This window comes from Mytilus californianus, unplaced genomic scaffold, assembly GCF_021869535.1.
Source record: "Mytilus californianus isolate M0D057914Y unplaced genomic scaffold, xbMytCali1.0.p SCAF_8, whole genome shotgun sequence".
Lineage (NCBI taxonomy): Eukaryota > Metazoa > Mollusca > Bivalvia > Mytilida > Mytilidae > Mytilus > Mytilus californianus.
Genome location: NW_026262734.1, coordinates 20443487 through 20468547, shown reverse-complemented (window position 1 = coordinate 20468547; position 25061 = coordinate 20443487). Strand labels below are relative to the sequence as shown.

General features: G+C 31.5%; 2 protein-coding genes across 7 annotated transcripts in view; one reads left to right on the top strand and one right to left on the bottom strand.

Annotated features, from left to right (window-relative positions):
- Positions 1 to 18497, bottom strand: part of LOC127710856 (zinc finger protein 184-like) — an 82984-nt gene extending 64487 nt beyond the window's left edge. For 4 of the 6 annotated variants that reach the window (XM_052216810.1, XM_052216814.1, XM_052216813.1 and 1 more), the window contains exons 1-2: positions 18363 to 18497; positions 3250 to 4204 (exon numbers count right to left, since the gene is read on the bottom strand). In XM_052216810.1, the coding sequence (XP_052072770.1) occupies positions 3250 to 4200 (951 nt within the window). In that variant the 5' untranslated portion in view covers positions 4201 to 4204; positions 18363 to 18497. Of the gene's footprint in view, positions 1 to 3249; positions 4205 to 8268; positions 8316 to 9469; positions 9589 to 18362 lie in introns of all 6 variants that reach the window. The other 2 variants (XM_052216811.1, XM_052216812.1) reach the window with 2 other exon arrangements.
- The window catches only part of LOC127710861 (lithostathine-1-alpha-like), a 420068-nt gene that overhangs the window by 227884 nt on the left and 167123 nt on the right, over positions 1 to 25061 (top strand). The window lies entirely within an intron of this gene.

The following is a 25061-nucleotide window of genomic DNA, read 5'->3' as shown; positions in this document are numbered from 1 at the left end:
AATCAATTTATGCATTAAATATAGTTGACCTATTGCTTATAGTATCTAAGAAACAAACTTAACCATGAAAACTTAACATTGACCAATGAACCATGAAAATGAGGTCAAGGTCAGATGATACCTGCCAGACAGACATATACATCTTACAATTCTTCCATACAACAACTATAGTTGACCTTATTGCTTATAGTTGAAGAAAACAGACCAAAACACAAAAAACTTAACACTGAGAAATGAACTGTGAAAATGAGGTCAAGGTCAAATAAAACCTGTGAGACTGACATGTACATCATAAAATATTTCCATACACCAAATATAGTTGACCTATTGCATATAGTATTAGACGCTGCCGCTGTAGCCGGATCACTATCCCTATGTCAATTGTATGTCAAGCTTTCTGCGACAAAAGTCGCAGGCTCGACATAAATGATCATGTGTATTTCTGCTTGCATTCTGAAATTCATTATCACTTGTGTAAGATAATGAAGGTCTTGTGTATTAAATAAACTATGACCAAATATATAGTATACATGTAGATAATATAATGTTCATGTGCTGAGTAACAATTTTAGGAACACTTAACATGCATATGCTTAAAGGAATGCCAGTGTATACGTATGTTAGTCTGATTTCTTCGCATTGAACAGACAAATGCACTGTACTCAAAACTGCTGTGTCAATTTGTAATTAACATGATTAATGTCAAAAAGGTCTTGGTTAGATGTTCAACATATTTAGTTTCCTTAAACTGTTAAATTGTGTAGAGTGATAAAATGAACCAAACTGGCATCAAAATTCTAATGTTTATTTATATCTGGGTGTTGAAGGTTCTAATCATTTCAGAAGATCACATGCAGTTATGCTTTTGTTTCATCTTGTTCATCAGTTTCATATATTTATAACTGTTTACTGCAAATTCAGAAAATAATGTGTGCATTAATTATTGTGAATCAATGAATACTGGTAAAAATGCAAGATCTATTAATGTAATTGCAATCAAGGAAAATCACTACTGAAATTGTGAATGGAAATTTTTATTTTTGCGAACCTAATTACACATGTTACATGTACATCATGTACATGCTAATACTGTCTTTTTTTTGCATAAATATAAATATTGTGATAATTTATAATTTACCTGATTAAGAATTTACAGTAGTTAAGATAGTTACCTCTGTCATGTCTGTGTCATAAATACACGATACAGTTAGGTGGTAAATAACATGAAACTATTTCGTTGTATTTTTATATTTAACATGTTTAAGTAAACATTATAACATCATGAACATGCAGTAAGTGTCAGTGTATGCAGGTTACATATTACTTCCATCAGTCCATAAAGATTCATTTTCATTACAAAAGATAACTGAAACATTTGTTGACTGACGCCCAAAACTTACCAAGCTTTCAGCCATCTTGGTAAAAAAGGCCGAGATTAAGCCGAAGGGAACTCACTACCACGACCACTCGCGTCATATATTTTTAACAAATTTAAGTCTTGGATTGGATTTATTCGCATGGAAATGACCATGCTTACAGACATAACAAAATTGACATACAACTACTAATCAATTGCAAACTCACATTCTTCATTGACAATCAGGAAAAAGTTAAATAGTGAATAAGTTTCCTTTTCTGTAAGGAGTTCCAAGGGATATTGAATGTATTATCAAGATAAATCACAGCATTTGAACAATTTATTTAAAGTTTACAGAAGCGTAATAAATTGAAAAATTTTTGACAGACGCATATAATTACTTCCGTTTTATAGTTTTTTAAGGATTTACATGTATGTTCTACTTTCATGACTTTCTGTTTAGATAATTTTTAAAACAAACTTTCTTTTGGATAACATACATACATGTATGCAACCTTCTACTTTCTAACAATGATCATAAAAACTTCCCATCCAGAAGAACTTCAAGGTACAACAATTAAGATTGAATTATTTTTGACATGGCAATTTCACCACCTATCTAAATTTCTAATTAGGAATTAGGAATAGTAAAAAACTTTGACATTTTTTTAACAAATCTGAATTAAAACCATGTATTATCTTTTCTCACCAAAAAATTAATTATTTCATTACAACATGTACAACATGTACAATAAGGAAACATATTGTTATTCAAAAGTGATGGACATAGTGCTTTCCATTTATCTGAAAATGACCCATACATGTCTATATGTACACTAATGTACAAGTAGCACAAAATAATTTTGTAAATATTTTATAGGAAAATATGTACAGAACCTACAGTAACAAATACTAATTTCTGTACAGATACATGCAAGGTACGACAAGAAACTTTCAACCTTTAGGTTGCATATGTGTATATTTCTGATGTAAAATTGAGAATGGAAACAGGGAATGTACATGTATTATATAAATAAAGGCAACAGTAGTATACCGCTGTTCGAAATTCATAAATCGATTGAGAAAAAAACAACAAATCCAGGTTACAAACTAAAACTGAGGGGAACACATCAAATATAAGAGGAGAACTACGACACAACAGAAACACAACCTTAAAATGTAACACACACAGAAACGAACTATAATATAACAATGGCCATCTTCCTGACTTGGTACAGGACATTTTAAGAAAAAAATGGTGGGTTGAACCTGGTTTTGCGGCTAGCCAAAACATAACATATCTATATCAACATTTTGTAATAAAAAATAAAAGCAATTTATAATATATGTATTCTTACAGAAAATTTTACAAGCAATTTTGATATTTCATTCTTTTTCTTAATAAATCAGCATGTCTTACTTACTTCATCATTTATCCCATGACAAACAATTTTGGATTATAGGTGTTAGTTCATTAAAGTAAACTGGAATTAATTCCAAAGGAGACAACTCTTAATGCAAAAATAAAGAATTAGGGATGGAATGACATTGATAAAATTGAGTCAATTTTCATGATTTCTGTCATTTTGTATGAAGCATTTACCATATTTACTGCAATTGCAATAATCTGATAATTAAGCTCAAATTTTTGTCCATTCTTAAAAAATCACAATAATAAATGCAGGCAAATATTTCTGAATTTACATTCATGTACAAATGTAAAGAAGATGTGAAAAAGAGAACAAAAAGACTAATGTATATATATGTATAAAAAGTCTTATTCAAATAAATTTTTTGGGGGGTTCCATCAACTCATCATGTTCAATGCAAAGCAAACAAACAAACTATTTTCTAAAAAATGACTTACTGATAAAATCAGAAAAAAAACTTACCGAGTCTTGTTCTTCTTTTATAACAAAATCATTCTGACTTTCCTCCGACTCTTGGTCGTCAGCATCACCTACTTCATCCTCATTTTCACCTAAGGCATCATCATTATCACCAGAATCCTCCTCAATATCACCACCTCCTTCACCCATTCCAACTACTTTTGAAACTAACTGTTCGGCATATTGTTTCACAGATTCAGTAGTACTTTTTAACTTTTTGTTTTTCCCTTTCAAAGTTTTCTTATTTGGTCTTTTTTGTTTAAGTTTATTAGATTGAGTCAAGCTGGATTCTGCTTCAATAGAATCTAACTCATTATCAGAATCATCATCACTATTTGGTTCCTGTTTGATAATTAACTCCTGTAATGAAGGACCTTCTGTTGATTCAGGTAATTTGGAAGTATTTGATACGTTAGTGTTTTGATTATCATTAGAATGTATAGAAGGAACAGATTTAACAAACATTTGTCCATCACGATTTGTAGATAAGTAAACTGGGTGTGGTTCACTGTCTGAGTCCTGACTGTTAACTGTATCCTCCTCAAACAACTCATTGGTGTGGTTTTTTGATATTTCATTACTGTTAGGCTTCTGAAATTCTTTATGATTTAGAAGAGTTTTGAATTCTAACTTTTTGCAGAGATTTACAAAATCCTTAATGTCTGAATCGCCAGTAAGATATACTTCTCCAGTATATAAATAGGATACAAATATCTCTACAACATTCTTATTAAATTCTGTTAAATCAAATGTATTTATATCACCACAAAGAAAACCTTTTGACTTTAAGTGGCAACTCTCGGCAGCAGCTAACACGACACGGTGAACAGGGACTAGACCAGAATAAGTCTCTATGTAAAAATCACTATATTTTCTTTCTTTTCTTAAAACATTCAAAGTTTTCAACAGTTTTTCCCCATACCTGTCTTCTTTAAGAAAAACTTTTGCCATCATTCACCTGCAAAAATATAAAAATACTGGTCAGTCAGGAGTTTGCTTGGATTTATAGTATTTTGGGGTAGTAATAAGCTTTCTTGCATTTTATTTCAGATTTGCACTCTAGTCTAGATCTTTTAACATGGTGAAAGAGAAATATTGATACACCTTTTTTGTATTTTATCACAAACTTCAGATTTTTTATATACAAATATTTTCATGATTTTTTGCATGACAGAACTCGGTATTGAGAAAGACCACAAAACATGAAAGAACCTAAAAAGACCAGAACAGGGATTTTCAAAGCTAGAAAAATGACTTTCTTGGCCTTTAATATGCAGTTTTTGCAATATTTCTAAATTTAGCATGGTCATGATGGTGCAATGCAATAAAGATCTTGATTTATTGTACATGTTGTATGAACACCTGTCTATTGTACATGTTGTATGAACAACTGTCTATTGTCATTTTTGTTGAAGACTGTAAGTTGACCTCTCATTGGAACCAACAACCAAGATATGTGTTTTATGTCGAATGATTGCTGTCCCAATGACATTCGTCTCACATATAAAACTAGATGTGTCGGAACGACACGATTTGGCCCCGCTCACAAAAAAAGTTTGAAGCCATTCTTAGGAGTTGAAATTCTCAAATTCCAAAGCCCATTATTTTTCGTAAAAATCAGTGGAGCCGAACCAAACGTAAACTTGATCTGTAACTCATCATAGTAGACTCACATACTAAAAATCAGCTCAATATGTGAAGGTGTTAAGAATAAAACATCCGTATAACTGTTATATTCACAAAATTTTCAAAGTCCAAAGCCCGTAATTTCAGCAAAAATCAGTGGAGTGGAACCAAACATAAACTTGATCTGTATCTCATCATACTAGACTCACATACTAAAAAGCAGCTCAATATGTGAAGGTGTTTAGAAAAAAACGTCTATAAGGGGATGACCATTTGATATTCTGGTGGGGGGCAGGAGGATTTGTTTTGGATTGGTTATTTATTTTTGTGAACTAGAAGAAGAGATTATCTATTTTCTGCACTGTTGAAGCATGATTTTTCATTTTCATTAAAACAAGGGACTGATTATTTATTTTCAAAATTATATTTATAATATTTGAAAACACAATTTTTCAATTATTTTTTTTTTTATTCCTAAATAGATAATACATGTATAGTCATTTCATTATGTACCATTAAATCAGAATTAATCCTCCTCCTCTGGAAGTGAATCTTCTGAATTCCAAACTGCATTTATTGCATACATACAAGGTATTAAAGTGGGGGTGTAACTAAGCCTCTTTATAAAGTAATGTCAAACATATCTGCCGAGCGGAGCGAGGCAAACAAAATTGGCAAAGGTTTTGGGAGCCGCTGAAGGCCCCAAGAAGATATAGAAAAATGATGCAAAATCTTGCTTTCTCTGCATTTCCCAGATCCTTTCGTAATCTGAAACGCAAGTTCTGTTAATTATTTTTTCAACAATATTTTGGTCTCACAGCAAAATATATACATTCAGTGTAAGACTTTTAGTTTTTTATTTGACAACATCAAAAGACCAATATGTAGGATAAAGCAAAAAGTGTAATTCACAAACTTAAGTATGAGGCTGCTTGTTTTTTTCTTCTTAGTGTTTTGGCTTGCAGATAATCTTTTTAATATACCTGTCAATTATGTGGTTTTTTTTTCTCAAATTAAGTTAAGAGGGGCTGATTATCATTGCTATAACAATGTCAAGTAAATTTTTATAACACATTTCTATTACAACTTGATGAACTTCCTAACTGAGATACAATTTGAAATACATGTAGTTTGTAAAATTAGATAAAAAGTCCTTAAATAAAATAAAACTCAAGTTTAAAAAAAATTACTAAATTACAAATGGAATGTAACACTAAGTGAATAAAGAAGGGCAATCAATGAACAAAAGACAAACCTTGGAAAAGATAAAACAACAAACAACATTATAGACAAATAACACTGAAAACTAAAATTAAATTAGAAATATGGATCCCGAAAAACGGGGGCTATGTCAGAGGGTAAACAGAACTTGCTTCTTGCAAGGCGTTCGAAGTAAAAACAAATTGATATGAAGACAAGCTTTTGTTTTTGAAATTTCCTACCTTAGGCATTTGCCTCAATTTAGTTACAGCCTTATTATGAAAGTGAGGTAGATGTTCCTAAGATAATATACATCTAGTTAAATGAAACCCATTTTCAGACATTTCAAGTACATTAATATTTATACAATGTATTATAAAAAAATTTGGTAAGTTCCCGAATAAAAATAGGAAAAAAGACGAATTTTGGAAGAATCTTGTGCCATTTCTTACTTTAGAATAACATTTATAAAATGGCTTAAAAGACATGCCGAGTATATTATTTTCAATACATTGTAGGTCAGGTTATTTATTTTCAAACTACCACAGAACAAACCATTCATTTTTGTTATTATCAAGGCTGAGTTATTTATTTTCAAAATCCTCCTGGCCCCCCCCCCCCCCCAGAATATCAAATGGTCGTCCCCTAACTGATATTTTCATGGTCAAAAGCCTGTAATTTCAACAAAAATCAGCAGAGCGGAACCAAATGTTAACTCAATCTGTAACTAAACAAAGTAGACTCACATGATGGAATGATAGATAAGGGTAACACTATATGGTCCCGACCTAAGTCGGCGGGCCATATAAAGTAGAAATTAGTTTCAATAAATGGGGAATGTGTCCATGGGACACAGATGATGCCCCCGCTTGCATATCATATAAAGTTATAAAGGGACATAACTGAAGAACAGTGAAAGTGACGCTACCCAAATTTTAACTTGATATGTATTTTGTGGTAATTAGCATTGTGTATAAGTTTCATAACATTTGGTTGAGGCAAACTAAAGTTAGAGAACGGAAACGGAAAAATTCAGAAATTTTTATGTTTATAAAGGGACATAACTGAAGAACAGTAAAAGTGACGCTACCCAAATTTTAACTTGATATGTATTTTGTGGTAATTAGCATTGTGTATAAGTTTCATAACATTTGGTTGAGGCAAACTAAAGTTAGAGAACGGAAGCGAAAAAATTCAGAAATTTTTATGTTTATAAAGGGACATAACTCAAGAAAGGTACAAGTGATGCCACCCAATTTCATACTTGATCTGTATTATGTGGTAATAAGCATTGTGTATAAGTTTCATAACATTTGGTTGAGGCAAACTAAAGTTAGAGAACAGAAACGAAAAATTCAGCAATTTTTCCATTTGCAAAGGGGCATAACTTTAGAACAGTTATAGTGACGCCACCAAAATTCAAACTCGATCTGTGTTTTGTGGTAATAAGCATTGTGTATATGTTTCATAACATTTGGTTGAGGCAAACTAAAGTCATGAAAGTTAGAAAACAGAAACGAAAAATTCAGCAATTTTTCCATTTGTAAAGGGGCATAACTTTAGAACGGTTATAGTGATGCCACCAAAATTCAAACTCTATCTGTGTTTTGTGGTAATAAGCATTGTGTATAAGTTTCATAACATTTGGTTTAGGCAAACTAAAGTAAGGGAACAAGAACCAACTTTGGGACGTACGGACTGACGTACAGCAAGACAAGGGTAAAACTTAATGCCCCCTCCGCTATGGCGGGGGCCTAAAAATATCAAACTCCATATTCTCATTTCTGTATTATTGCTTGAATTATTGTCAGAAATTATGTACATATGGCATTGCTTAATAATTTTTCTTTATTCCAACTACATCAAGGAACAAACATGATAAATGGTTAAACATGTCAATTTAAAGATAACTCCAACAGTGATCTTTGATTAAATTTTTGCTAGGGGAATAGTTAAGTGCTGAAATGTTTCATGACGGCTAATGTCAGATCAATACAGATGCAGATTAATAACAATAGTTGTTGTTTATGTGCATGATTAGCAATTCGTTATCTGATATTTTCTTCTGTTTAACCTTTTTAAGAGATTAAATTTTTTTTTCATGGCAAGGATATATTTGCCACTGGACATTAAGCAATCAACAATCAATCGATCATTGCAAAGAACAAGTTTATGTCTGCTAACATCTACGTATACCTGTTTCATGTCCAAAGACCAAAATTCTTCCAGGAGAATGTAAATTTCTGTAGATAAAATGACCATGGTTAGATTTTTCCTAAACATTTGGTAAAACACACATACAATGTATCTATAATACACGTACACGTAACTTTAGACTTTTGCGTTGGTTTGGAAATTGAATAAATATATATATATTAAAGAAAGTCAAATAACATGAATAAACTGTTATGCCACATGTTCTTATTTTTCATGTTTTTATAAGGGGACGAAGTCCCCTATAACAGTAGAAAAATAAAAAAAAATCAAAAAAAAAAAAAAAAAAATCGGGAAAATTTCCCGAAATTTTCATTGTACTAATGAACTCAAAATCGTTAACTTTTTTTTTGTAACTTTTTTTAATTCCCGCATTTGCCCAGAAATCTACTTCCTTCTTCCGGTCTCGTTTGTCATAAGACTGAGTGAAATATATATTTATCAGTCCAGTAAAATATAGGAAGGAAAACAATAACAATTTCATTTCTAATTATTCTTTGATATGAAAAAACGTTACCTGATGATAGCGTTTCTTTGTTTACATTGAATATGACGTCATAACTAAAATAACGTCACAACTAAAATCCCTAACAACAGAACCAAAATCGGAAACGTTACGGTATTTCCGTTTCTTTTTTAACAGATTTAGAACTTAAAATATGTTTGAATTAAAAAAAATTAATTTATATAGACTTCGTCCCCTTTCACAGGTAATGCCTGCCTCATATTATTTATTACAATATTGTACAATCATCATGATCATGACAATGTTCATGAAATTTATTCCAAAATTATTTTGTTGGTCATTCAACATTTTGTGCCAAGAACTGAATAACTAACATTAACTAACAGACATGTACTGATTTTGTGTCATGGATGGATACCCCATATCCTTTGTTTTTCTATTATATTAACAGAGTTTGTTTCTCGTGCTGTGTGGAGGCCATAGAAAGATTCCCTGTGCTTGATATGTATGCTCTTCTGTATTTTTAAAGTTATGATGTATTTATTCTTGAGATAACTTCTCTTATGTGTATGTCATTCTCTCAATTTTAGGCCAGTTTGTGTATTAAAAGTTTAATAAGTCGCACACCACCTATTCTTGGTCCTCATTCCTATCCATGTTAAATTTTTCACTTCAAAACATGTTATGGAAGCAGGATTAATATACCTGTACACATACATCAGACCGTACTGCACTGGTTACCAGAATTTTGGATACACCAAACCAGGCACTTCATATCTGAGAAACAGGCAATATATGCCTTAAAAATATTTCTGTTCTCCTTTTAAACTGTATACCTAACAACAAAATTATTTTCATTTACCTGTGTATAATATCATTGTAAATGGCGGATATTTGTTTAAGGTTATAGTTGTTTTTCTGAAATTGTTTAACATTTCACAGTTGTATAATACTGTTACTTCAATTATTCATCCCTTATTTTATTGATTTCGTATTTACATTATATCATAGATCAAATTTATTCGTTCAGTGTATGTTCACTTGTGTTAATATGTCTTTTAATTGAGTTAAGCCATTTCAATTGATATTTTATAGTGTGTCTTTCTATGTTGTGATGTTACACTATTGTTTCAGATAATGGTGAAGTTTTGGTACCATTAAAACGGTTAAACCGGCTGCAATTGTGCTAGGGGCCGTCTTAAACTTGCAGTGAGGTGAGAGTTTTTTTTTTGCTCAGTGTTGAAGGCCTCACTGCGACTTTGAGATGAAGAACAGAAAATAAAAGCGCTGTTCCTTTGCTTATTGTGTGTTTTTTTGCTGTACATGTACTGATTTTATGTCTTGGATGGATACCCCATATCCTTTGTTTTTCTATTACTGTTAATTCAGAAATTAATGCGATGTTTTTATTATTGCGAAAACTACGACAGGGTTATAATCACAATAATTTAAACTCGCATTTTCAACTTTTTTATAAGAATTAAATAGGACTTTTCTCAATATCGCAAATATTAAAATCACATTTTAGTCTTAAATTACGAAATCGCAATAATTTCTGAATTTACAGTATGTTAAATAAAATGATACATGATAGACAGGATTAATTTTCATGCATTTGTAAATAATATCACATTTCAATAAATTGCTTCGCCGAGCGCAGCTGTATACGACTGCAGAGGTCCAACCTCGAACAGTTGGGGCAAAAATGGCCACAATATTTGCACTTGATACAGGTCTGAATTTGGATTGTAATTATATATTTGACACATAATAGGTTTCTGACACAGAATAACTGTAGTCAAAAAACTTAGAATTGGTTATATGATTTGAATTTATTCAATTTTTTGCTTTTGTGCAATACACTATGATGTTGCGAATTGACCCCCTCCCCCCCAAAAAATAAAAAAAATGGAGCCCCCTTTTTTTCTCGCTTTTGTGCAATACACTATGCTGTTGCGAATTGCCCCCCCCCCCCCAAAAAAAAAAGGAAATATTCTTTTTAATTTCTGAAAACTGAAATGAGAAAAATTTGTCCCTCCCACAATTTCTTTTTTCAACCCAACCTTCCTTTAGTGGTTATAAACCTTGTATTCAAATTTCATAGATTTCTATTTACCATGTTTATATATACATGATATACTCAAGTTATTGTCCGGAACCCAAATGTCTTCGGATGACACAGACGACGACGTGATACCAATATACAACCGCAAAATTTTTTGCAGTTGTATAAAAATAGGAATAAAATAGTTGCTTGTAAGAGTCTCTTTTGATACTAGGATAAACATATCAGGCAAATTTTGGTTCAATCAGACAAGTCCATGAAGCAGTCTTCACGCTTAACCACAAGTCCTACAACATTGGCTTGTAAAATTGCTTTCGGACTTGTAAAATTCTTCTCTACAGAATCCAACTAAAATTTTCAAAAAATTGAGCTTCGGGCTTGTGGACTCAAAAGTTAATCGTGAAGGCTGACATTGAAGTTGGGCCAAATGTCAGACATATTTGTTAAATTTTTCTATGTGATCTTCATATCTGCAAGGCATGCCAGGCAAATTATACTTTGGTCATTCAAAATTTTCATTTGACTCAGCAGAAGTCAGTTACAAATTTCAAACTTTAGAGAAGATTGATTAAAGTTGTTAGTACATCATGTACATACATGTAAATATAGCATGTATACATTATAGTATGACCTTCCAACAGTTAAAGGTCCATGATCTTTCAGTATTTTAGACCAAAGGTCCTTGACCTTTAACTTTCTAAAGTAGTAAATCCTCATTAAATAAACTGCTTCGCCTAGCGCAGCTGGATACAAACGCAGAGGTCCAACCCTGAATAGTTGGGGCAAAAATGGACACAATATTCAAGCTTGATACAGACCTGAATTGGATTGTAATTAAATATTTGACACATTATAGGTTTCTGACACAGAATAAATGTAGTCAAAGAACTTGGAATTGGTTAAATGATTTGAATTTATATTCAATTGAAGATTTCTTGCTTTTGTGCAATACACTGTGCTGTTGCGCAATACTAAGTAAATCTGTTTTCAGACTATATAGAAAGAATTAGCAAAATAAATTGTGACCCTCCAATTTTTCTTTCTAAAATTGACAATTTCTAAAATCGTGACAAAAAAAATTACCCCCCCAAAAAAATGCTTGTTTTAGACCCTTTTTGGCCCCTAATTCCTGAACAGTTTGGGCAACTAACGTGACAGTACCCAAATTGCACCTATTTTGACAGTTTTTACACCTATGTTTATTTATGATCCAGACAAAAGTTTCCATTCTGTGTTTATTTTGTAGAAGTGTCATTATTGCGTAAATGGTTCCACCGATTTAATTTTGAATCCATACATGCCATAATGAATCATAGAAAAACGGGTTTCAACAGACCTCCGAACGATCCAGAATGCTGTAATTAGGAGTACCCAAATTGCATCCATGCTTAGATGTTTTGTTTATTTTTTTCAAATATTTAGAACAATTTGACATTGGTCCATGCTTACTGTTCATTTTTTTAAGAAATGGATGCTTGTTACATATTTAATATTTGCTCATTTTTAAAAGATAACTTTTTGAGCACGTCGCATGGCGATGTTTCCGTAGATTTACTTTTTCCAGGGAATGCTTCATCTGTTGATATAGACTGTGAACCTTTTGTGTATATTTTAAATATATTTACCTACCGGTATGTTGAAAGACGTGTATATTGTCGAATCATAAAAATACAAATTGTTTAGTCTCAAAGAAAATGTGTAAGATTTCCTCAGTGTTGAATAGGTGCAATTTGGGTACTCGGTGCAATAAAGGTACTGTGACGTTACCCCCAAAACGAATCCCAACCTTCTACTTGTGGTATTGAACCTTGTGGTACAATTTCAGAGCAATCACAATACTTATACAGTTATTATCCTGAAACTAGAAAAAATACTTGTTTTGGGCCCCTAATTCCTAAACGGTTGGGACCATCACCCCCATGTCAGGTGATGACCTTGTACTAAATCTAGGATAATGACATAAAAATCACTTGTTTAAGTATCATACCTCAATTTCCTTCCAAAAAATCACTTCTTTAAGTATCATTATTTTAATAACCCCCACTAATTTCAACACCCCTGAACAGTGAAATTTTGATCGCGAACAGTAGAATTTTATTACATAATCTATACGATGAAACCTTGAATTTTACAGGAAAAATACTCCCACTGCTGGGAAAAATCTGTTAAGAAAGTATCAGTTCATTATGTAAAGCCATTTTTTTATAGCATTTTTTCAACTAAAATAGAATTTGCAGCTAAATGATTGCATCAAAGGCATAAACCTTGCTGCTTAAAAGAAGCAAAAAGTTCATTTTTTTCAATTTTACCAATGAAAAGATATTATCTAAACCTATGTGTTTAAAATTTTGGTAAAACTACAAAATCACAACTTGTGACAAAACTTCAAATTTGCTACTTAAATAAGTGATTTAAAAATCACTTATTTCAATAAGTCCCCTGACTGATAAAAATAAGGGTCAGTCGAAAACCCTTAACTAACATGCTTAACACATACTGCTTGCCCAATCATAAATACATGCACTTACAGCCATCCAATCTTTAGTGTTTTAACCATGTTTAATAAATATATATATGATGTTCCAACTGGTGCTTTTTCCAGGAAAACTTTGACGTCACAACTTTAGCAAGGTCGAGATCTTCACCTCATAATCATGATGGTAATGTCAGTCAGGGGTACTACTTGTACAAGTAATTTTTATTTACTTGAAGCAGTAAATATTAATATACTTTAAAGTAAATTTGTAGGATACTTATACAAGTGTATTTTATTTACTTGTAATCAGTCAGGGGTACTACTTAAACAAGTGATTTCAGAATCACTCCCTCGAGTGATTTTGGCTGTGAAATATTAAAAATTTTCACACAGACTTTTTAAAATCACTGAAACAAGTAATTTTAGAAGTTAAAATGTAATCACTTTGATAAGTGTTTATAACATTTTCTTGATATTTTTCCCACAAGCTTGATTTTTTTATTGGTAAAAAGACAACAATTCCATTGAAAAAAAACAACTATGTATATGCAGAAATTGTCTTTTGCTTGATAAGCCTGACACTTTTACAGTTATTTTAAAATATGCAAAAAATGGAATAGTTTGTAGATCAGGTCATAACCTTGAAGTAGATCATTCTAACTCTAAAGAAAACCAATCAGGTTACCTAATATTGTTGATCTTTGTCTGATAGTAAGATCTAGAGTAGTTAATGAATTTTTGATTACAGAAAAATTCCCAAGGGTACTTTTAAAAGCTTTAGCGCACTAACTTACTGCCCAAGCGCACTGGTGAAATTAATATACAAAGAAAAAGGGATAATTGATTTATGTAGGAAAATTATAGAAAAGATTGTAAAAATATGGAAAATCAAAGAAATTAGCATTTGAAGATCAAAGAAAACACTAAAATCACTTAAATAGGTGATAACTGAATTTATCAAATCACTGAAATAAGTGATGATGAAATCACTTGTTTAAGTAGCACCCCTGACTGGTAATAGGCTTCAGACCACAATTAATTCCCTTTGTTCGTGGTTTAGGAATATAGTTCCCTATTATTATATGAGGTATTTCTTCCTAAGTATTCTGACTATTGTTTTCTTTGAAATCATGGAAATGTTTACTATTTAAGTGGTCCTATCAGTTGCATATATATTGAAATAAGTAAAACATGTGGAAAAAATTTATTGTTGAAAGTGAAAGTAGTGATTTGGCCAAAATGTAAGTAGGGTAGAAATTCGCCTTCGTCATTTATTCAAGATTCAAATCCTACCATTGGCATGTTGATATGGCTCTCAAAAGAAAAAGCACTGATGGATTGTCCTGGGACAAGCATATTTTATTCAAATAATAATGGTCTATAAGCAGGTAAATTTATTTCATGTTTGAAGCGGTGCAATTTTTTTAATTCAATTAGACTTTTACCATAAAATGCATTGTAACCAATGGGAAGAATAATTGTGGTCTGAGGCCTAGGAGATGAGTTTGGGCAAAACACAATTATTGTGAATAAAAGGTCTTTAGTCTTACAGGTACAAAATGATCTAAGTCAGATTACCTTTCAAGAAAGAAAATAGAAATTACAGAAAATTTGTCAAAATAAGACATTTTGACCATATTTGGGCATATAAGGCAGGAATTGGCATTTTTTACAGTAAACATGATTTCTAATGAAAATTATAGAAAAAAAATTGTGAAAATGCACCACATTACTTATTGAATCAATGAGGGTATCTTATAAATGCAATTTCAATAAGTTTTTCCAAAATTGGTTTGAATCTGGGACATTACATGACATACAAACACATTTAAAACTTTGTAAAGTAAAATTTCTTAAAAGTTCAAAAGTTTCAATTCTAAATTACTTTTAGTTGTTTAGAAGTAAATTACCAATAGAGAGGATAGAAAGATGAAAATAAATAAACTTTTCTGTGTTAATTTACCCACAATTATGCTTTTTATGGCTGTACCCTTATCATATTGACCAATTCTGACTTAAGATTCAGAGATATATAAATATGAAAAAAAACTGGCACATATGGTGCAGTTTGCTTTAACACTTGTCTCATTACAACTAAATACAAGTTATGTTTACTGTAACAAGGCATATTTTGGTAAAAAATTACTATACAAATATTTTCTGAATAAAATTTTGACTGAATTCTTAAAACTTTGCAAAACGCATGTTCCGCAGACAGATATGCTAATATAAAAACATTCCAAACTTTTTTAATAATTGTCACAATGTAATAAAATTTGGCATTTATACTACTAAGATATCATGCTAAGTAATTGTAAAGTTTCATAAGAATACTATAAATTTTTTAGGTCTAATAGGCTTCAGACCACAATTAATTCCCTTTGTTCATGGTCTAGGAATATAGTTCCCAATCATTATATGGGGTATTTCTTCCTAAGTATTCTGACTACTGTTTTCTTTGAAATGTTTACTATTTAAGTGGTCCTATCAGTTGCATATATATTGAAATAAGTAAAACATGTGGAAAAAATTTATTGTTGAAAGTGAAAGTAGTGATTTGGCCAAAATGAAAGTAGGGTAGAAATTCGCCTTCGTCATTTATTCAAGATTCAAATCCTACCATTGGCATGTTAATATGGCTCTCAAAAGAAAAAGCACTGATGGATTGTCCTGGGACAAGCATATTTTATTCAAATAATAATGGTCTATAAGCAGGTAAATTTATTTCATGTTTGAAGCGGTGCAATTTTTTTAATTCAATTAGACTTTTACCAAAAAATGCATTGTAACCAATGGGAAGAATAATTGTGGTCTGAGGCCTGTATAGGTAAAAAAAAATTGGGCTTAGTTATGTCCCTTAGACATTCAGATTTTTTTACTTATAGAAGTAAAAAGTAATCCTATCTTCTTTACTTGAACTCTTAGGACTTCTTTGCTCAGAGCCTCTAATAGAATTTGTAATTGTCTGTCCTTTGCAGATGTCTTTACTAATCATGGAAGTGTAACTTCATGGACAAAATTATGAGCTAACCTGAGATACATTGTTAAAGGCATGTTTTTACATCTCAAAACTTGAGAATTTTTGTGGGATTGTAAAAAAAAAATACTTATACAAGTAAATTCTTGACAAAATAAAGGGGAGATTATTCAAACATTATAATTAACTTATATAAGTATATTTTATTTACTTCTTCAAGTAAATAAAGATTACTTGTACAAGTAGTACCCCTGACTGACTGAAATATCAGCAAAGTAACATGAACCTTAGCCATCTATTTAGGTTTTTTTTTTTTTATAATGTATATGTATATATATTTCCAGAATTCAAAATTATTCTAGATTCAAATAATTTCCTTTTTATCTGACAAATACAAATTCAACAAGCTCTTCCACATTACAACAATTGTCAATTTGTGATGTATTTATAACCTCATAATTGTGCACTTTTATCATGCTTATGGGAAATTATAATTTCGACCGATTTTTTGCCTAAATTTCAATAGGTTTCCCTTCAAACAACATTGGCCACATGCAAGGACCACCATAATTAATTTGTCACAATATGTTTCTGATCAGGATATCTTTTTATAACAAGTTTGTTTAGGTCTAAGGCTGTGGCCATAATGTTTTTCAAAAGGAAATAGACCATAAAAATGCATAAAAATGCTAAATTTGGCTTATCACTTGAAAATGTCACATTTTTGAAGCTGTCAACATGATTAAAACAAACCACATACAACAAGAGTGTCTAGTTCATCTAAATTTGAATATTAAAGATCATAAATATAGGTTTTTACATATGGTGTTACAAAGTTTGATTTTTATGGCCAATTTACAAAATGATTTAAGGCCTTTGTGCCCATTATTATAACTCTTTTAACCAGTCAGGGGTGCTACTTAAACAAGTGATTTCATCATCACTTATTTCAGTGATTTGATAAATTCAGTTATCACCTATTTAAGTGATTTTAGTGTTTTCTTTGATCTTCAAATGCTAATTTCATTGATTTTCCATATTTTCACAATCTTTTCTATAATTTTCCTACATAAATGAATTATCCCTTCTTTTTTCCTACGACCTGTTTATCCCTCCCCGAATGACTGCAGGTCAACCGGGGCAGTTCCCTTCATAAAATCAAAATTAGAATCTTGTGTATTGTCAAATACTAACTAGGTTATCATCTTTAATATCTTATGATCATTACTGTCAGAGTACATGTAACAAATGTTGTACATTTAACAAACAAGACTGCACATGCTGAAATGTCTTACCTGCTTTACTTATGATTGAATTTATGTGGCAAGTCTATAAATATGGACCTATTCAAGTACATCCCTTCTAGGGAGCGGTCAACATTAGCGACTAAACACAAGGTTTTCTTTTTTGTAATGGTTGTTTAGGACTTTTTGTAGCACATCATGGACAAACAAATGAGTAATCTATGTTTAATGTTTTTTGTCAAACAGTTCAATTTAAATTTTTAAATAAATTTATAAATTTTTATATAATATTGCTAGAAATGTGAAATTTTGGTTGTTGCATGGCTTTATTCAGCTGTTTTTAAATGACATTGTCATTGTGCATGAAATGATGATGCTTTGTTTTATTTGTTTTGAATACGTTTTTATATTCGATAAACATGATAAAAAGCTCATCAGAGCTTATGTTTTAATGTTTTATGCTTTTCCGAATTAAATAAAGTTTTCTATGTCTACATGGTCTATGTCTTTAGTCTTTAGAAGTGTCAGCTTGACACTATAATCTCTCTGTACTTTTGATCACTCAGGTAATTTTATGTCACTATTGTATAAAACTCATTAGTACATTTGTATTTATGATGTGGCACTGCAGAGAAAAATTAAATAAATAAATAAATAATTAATAAAAAAAAAAAAAAAAGGGAATAAATAATTAACCCTTATAAAACCTTAACTATCTATTTTGTGAACCTTCCAGTATCTTTAATAAAGACCCCTAACAAATGTTATGAACAGACAGATTTTTTTAAATATTCACACCCGGAAATTCCACTAAAAGTATTTACAGGACCAGTTTTCAGGTAACTTACCACAATAATTTAACTACTTATACGTTTATAATTCTTCTACATTCATCGTGCAAACAGTGCAATGAACAGGGACCTAATATTAAATGGTAAAAACAAAGGCAAATTCCAAAATCGGCATATCGATCATGAACAGGAAATTGCACCTTCACGATAAATACCGGACCGTAGAAGTCCTACCCATCGATTCCGGAATGACTACATCATCAGTACAATATTTATAAACAAGTCTAAATTGAAAACAACGGTCAAACCTATGATTGCGTTGGATAAAAACCGCAATTTTTATACGTGTGCATGCAAAACAAATTTCTTGTTAGAGGGGTCTAAATACAGCACAAACAACATTTTCCAAAAGACCAAAAAAATGAAAAAGTATCATGATTTTAACAAAACTGTGACGCATTTGACTAACAGGTCGAACAACAAATGTTCTTAAACCCTGCTGACTGCCATTGGCGATTGCCAAATAAACGGATCACCGATGTAATAAATGAATCTTTATTAATACTAAACAGAAAACAATAAACTTGCGGAAAAGATGGTATACCGCAAACAAAAGGTGCAACGGTTTTTGTGCACCATATCCGGATTTCGACAATTAATGTCTCTTCAGTGATGTTAGGAATCGAAAAGGTATTTGGAAAGCCATACAATTTACCTCAATATTTATATATATACTTCAAGTATTTTTAATAGTAAGTCTTACCTGGGAATAGTATACAATGTATTATGTTTCTGGTCTTACTTAACAAATCCTTGTAATCAAACACTGATTTTTCTTTCTATTTTTTTTTAATATCACCAGAGATATATATAATATGTATTGTATCATGTCCACATGTGAGGCCCCTCATGGGGGTGTCGAAGTAATCACATAATCATTAATTATTTTTTAAACAAGATAATCAAATAATCAAAAATACAGTCCTAGATTATCAAATAATCAAATAATCATGAAATATTTGGTCTGGTAATCAAATAATCACTATATTAAAAAATGGCCAAGTAATCACATAATCAAAAACCCCACGAGGAGGCTCACATGTCCAGGCTTTGCATGGTAACAAACAAGCGTCCAATTGGTAAGAACTTAAAATTAGATTTAAAAGCAAAATACTCAAACAGAAATGTCTGTTACCTTCTCTTTGATCAAGATATGTATGTCTTCAAAGTTGGAAATTAAAGTTTTGTTAAAGAAGGAAACTGCACTGAAAATATTCCCTTCCAGAGTTACATGCATGGTCATTCCCTTATCATTAACTGTTTAAATAAATATGCAATTAATGGAATTAATTACTTTGGGATTATAAAAAAATCTTTGGATGTTTTAGATAAATAAAGCGCTTTGGGTAGCCCTTTCAATCATCGGTTGACTGTTTTAAGACTTTTCGACTCTCTTCACTACACTTCATATCACGATCTTATCAAACACAAATTTTATTATTTGATTACAGGTCTTTGAAAAGTTGATTGCATTTGCTGCAACTCACATCAAGCCTTCTTCCGTAATGTAAAAGGTAAATATGCTGGAGATACCTACTGGGAGTAGGTAATATTATTTAAGCTGTATGATTTTCTCTTGGACAACATCTATGTATACGTTTCGGCAATATGGTTTATCGACAGGATGTTTTAATTCAATTGAGCACCAATGTGACAAACTTGTTCCTGTATTGTTATGAATCATAGCCACAAAGTTTAGGCCAAACTCAATAAAGACCCGCCCTAAATTCCATTTAATTGATCAATTTAACAACAATTACCGTTATTTTGATGCTATTTTTTCGTTAAATTTTCAAGAATTCTCTAAATATACTGCGGCAATTTACACAAAGGAACTTTCTTTGAATACATCTCATGTGAATAGCAATAACTGAGGGTAGGAATGACCAGCTTAATCGTCAAGCGTCCGTTTTTCGCTACCGTTAGCGTCAAATGAGCCTTAATTTTTTATCGTCATTCGTCACATCTTATTTTGTACCTACCGTTAGCGTCAAATGGAACGTTATTTTAACAAATATTTTACCGTCATTCGTCATGTTGGGTACCCCATTCCTATACCCTAATAATTGTCTTTTCCTATTTTTTTATACTTCAGTTTCATTTGGAAAACTCTTCACAAAAAATTGTTAATTAATTTTCCTTTTCTTGACTGTTATCATCTTTTTTTGGTCGTTTATTGTTCGCGAAATTCATAACAAACATACCATGATGATAGATATTTGAACTTAAAGAAGAACATGTTTTTGTGATGAGAAATCTTGATTAGTAAATTAATAAGCTTAGAACACATTGACAGCTTATAAACAATTACAAATTAGAAAGTCAGAAAGTCAAACCAACTTAATGTTAACCATATAGACAAAAAAGTGATAAGAAATTTAGCAAAATCAGTATACATAATAGTGTCAATAAATCTCATTTAGAAGATATTATTTGTCCCTTATGTCTTTCAGGAGTAGAAGACGAATTTCATTTCACATTTAAAAGTACAAAACAAAACACAAGTTAAATTACTATCATGGTTATCGAAATTTGTGACATTGTTACACAATCGATCCTGATAGTGAACGAGAAGTATGACATTGTCGGTGCTTTGCTTTTGCGCCAAAATAATCTTTCATTTGCGCCACAAACCATATTTCATTTGCGCCAAAATAAAACATTTCATTTGCGCCAATAATACAGGTAAATACAGGTAAATAGTATAAAAAAATATTTTATTCAAAAGGGACTTTTAATATTAACTTCAAAACACAGTTTTTGATTGCATTATAAAACATATTCCTCCAAAATTAGCCATCGAAACCATAATGAAAGCACTATACACGTTCTTAATAAGAGACTTTTCATAATAATGTTAAAACACAGTTCTGTTATAAATTAACGAGATCATAAAACCTAAATGAAAGCACTATACACTGGAGTAAAACCAAAAGTTTGTTCTGACACAAGACTTGTAAGCAAAGGCTCGGATGTACTGATGTACACTGGATAACCTATATATGTGGTCATAAAAAAATACAGACTTATTTCCTCTATATAAAAATAAGGGGATGTGTATGACAACTATCCACCAAAGTTCAAATGAAGTGGATGACATCAATTATAGGCAACCGTACGGTCTTCATCAATGAGACAACCCATATCGTATAGTCGGCTATAGAATTAAAAAATATGAAACAATCCAATTCTGAGAAGACTAACGGCCTATTTGTCTCAAAATTGACAATGTCCATCTTGGCACCTCAAACATGTGAACACTATATAATTTTAAACCTAAGTGACTCTCAGTTTTATATCAAAAAATGAGTTAGAACTTACTTAGACTCTTAAAAAACATTCTTATTCACGATGTAGTAATGAATATTCTAAACTTTTCCGTTATATGTTACCTGTAAAATGGCGCAAATGTAGTTTTTATCTTTTGGCGCAAATGTATGATTTTTATCTTTTGGCGCAAATGTAGTTTTTATCTTTAGGCGCAAATGAAATATAACCTTGTGGCGCAAATGAAAGGTTGGATTTTTAAAAAATTGGCGCAAATGCAATGCGCCCGACATTTTTACATGTGTCGCCGAAGGCAAAAATCATGTCATTTATTAACCGCTCGACTCCGTCCGTCCGAATGACCTTGGCTTCTATTTGGTCTGTAGCTTCATAATGTAGAGTTGTAGCATGTAAGCAATATTTACTTCCACTGTGCAGCTACTTCCTGTTTGCCGATCGTTTGAAATTGTACAACACTCATTGTACATGGAAACTTTTCGTCAAACTTTTCTTGGCTCTTATTGAAGGGAATGATTTAATATTTGGTCTGCAGCTTCATAATGTTAGGTTGAGTAAGCAATTTTTACATCCATCGTCCAACCACTATTTGCCGATAGTTTTAAATTTTACAATACTTATCTCTCACTCAGATGTAAAGTTAAGATGTCAGGTGCACAACTTTGTGTCCCACCTAAAGAAATATGAGTGCAATTGTTTTTTAAATACTGGATAGTTCCTTTTTCAAGGAGTCGGGCAATCGATCTGTATTCATAAGCGAATTTAGAGGGTCCAGTTGACAGAGGCCTTTTGACGACAAAAACGACGATTTTGAAAATAATTAGGCAAAATAACATAAACAAAAACGTTGTATTTATAAGCTGAAAAAGTACAACTTATAATACAAAATTAATATTTTGTTCTTAAAATCAATACTAAATTTCCATATTCAATGCACAGGCGATCTCAAAACAGGATTATGAATTGCGTACTGACATAAGCTATTATATTGCGTTGGTCATGTTATTCCTTCTTCTTTAGGGGCCTTGATTGCCAATTGGGCTATATCACTAGCCTATCAACACTGAGGTTGTGAGTTCCAGCCCCGCACGTGGCAGGTGCAGTCAACTCCAATCTCAATCATTTAGGATTGTCAATTTTCTCTCACCAACAATGCAAAAACTGAACACCACGAAATAGCCAACAGTGCTGTAAGTTGCGTTAAACATGCACCAATCAATCAATAAATCAATCCTGCTTCCTTCTGTCTCTCACACAGTCGTATAAAAACAACAACTTCACAATCTTTTGGTTAATTTACAAATAAGAAATGAAATAATTATGTGAGATTTGCTTTAAAAAACTGATTTAAGTATAAAATTGAAGTTTCAAACTGTTTCTATTCTAAAAACCTCATTGGAGTTTGTTGCCTGTGGTATGAATAAATTGAGATTAAACATATCTTGAATATGATAGCCAATGTTCTAACCATTTAAACCTGTGTGAAGGGTTTTAGTTCGGGATTAACAAAAGAATACACCCTAGGGTTTTGAACTATTTACAAACTGGCTACAAAAACAAAAAAAAAACAGAATTGTTTTCATTGAACTTCTTCAACATGTTTTTTTTTCCACATGTACATTTCAACTTTAGCCAGGAACCAAATCAGCACCTAAAAATGAAACATCCAGTTGTTTCCTGTTTTACATGTTGCAATGTTATCTTTCGGAAATAAAATGATTTAAACATTAAACAGCAGCTATATAAGAATCCATGTCAGTTTTGTACATCTTGTAGAAAAAGAAATGAGGTAAAATTATGCATCTTTAATATCTGTTATCTGGTCTGACAATTAGGTTCACGATTGCATTACTTTTTTAAAGCAACTTGTTAGATATATTTGTACGTACGTTTCTTTGAATTTTTAGTCAGTTTTGTTGTATGTCTGATACAAAACAAGGATTCACCCACCATTTTCTTTGGAAATAGCCTGTACCAAGTCAGGAATATATGAAAGCTGTTTTCACTCGTTCCGTTGCAATGGTTGATACCATTTGATTTTGTCAGTTTTTATGGACTTCCCCTTTTGAATTTACCTTGGAGTTCGGTATTTTAGTTATACGTTTTATATACCATTTTCTCTATTCTTTTTTGCAATCGTTTTGTTCAGTTATACAGGCATGCAATGTCGAGTTACCGGCCGACTGTGACATACTGACTAATTGGTATAAGGTAAGTTTTCTTAGAAGCAAACCACGAGCATTGCTATCTTGTTTTTAGGATAAAGCAAAGGATATATGATTGCGTTGGATAAAAACCGCAATTTTTATACGTGTGCATGCAAAACAAATTTCCTGTTAGAGGGGTCTAAATATAGCACAAACAACATTTTCCAAAAGACCAAAAAAGTGAAACAGTATATTTTAACAAAACGCATTTGACTAACAGGTCGAACAACAAATGTTCTTAAACCCTGCTGACTGCCATTGACGATTGCCAAATAAACGGATCACCGATGCAATAAATAAATTTAATACTAAACAGAAAACAATAAACTTGCTGAAAAGATGGTATACCGCAAACAAAAGGTGCAAAGGTTTTTGTACACCATATCCGGATTTCGACAATTAATGTCTCTTCGGTGATGTTAGGAATCGAAACGGTATATGTATATGATAAACAAGTCTAAATTGAAAACAACGTTCAAACCTATGATTGCGTTGGATAAAAACCGCAATTTTTATACGTGTGCATGTAAAACAAATTTCTTGGTAGAGGGGTCTAAATACAGCACAAACAACATTTTCCAAAAGACCAAAAAGTGAAAAAGTATATTTTAACAAAACGCATTTGACTAGCAGGTCGATTAACAGATGTTCTTAAACCCTGCTGACTGCCATGGCGATTGCCAAATAAACGGATCACCAGACTGTAACAAAATGGATCTTAATCATTAATTTGATACCAAACAGAAAACAATAAACTTGCGGAAAGGATGGTATACCGCAAACATAAGGTGCAAAAATTGGTACACCATATCCGGATTTCGACAATTAATGTCTCTTCGGTGATGTTAGGAATCGACACGGTACTTAATTTAGGATTGACTCTTGAATTTTGAAGAGGCGAAAAAGGATGAACGGATTATATAAACCCGAAGGCAAATATAATACAATTATATACGATAAATATACCAGTCATAATAAGGAATCATTTATTATAATTTATATACCATGCGGAAACTAGTAAGACTTTTTTTTACAGTTATTATATTTGTATTAGATGTAATCGTTACATGTATCTACGCCTCTGCTTGTCTAATGAATGGAATGGAATGGAATGGAATGGAATGGAATTAAATTGAATTGAATTGAAGGGATTGCATCAGATTTGATAAATTCACCCACAATAAGGTAATGTTATATGTAAGTA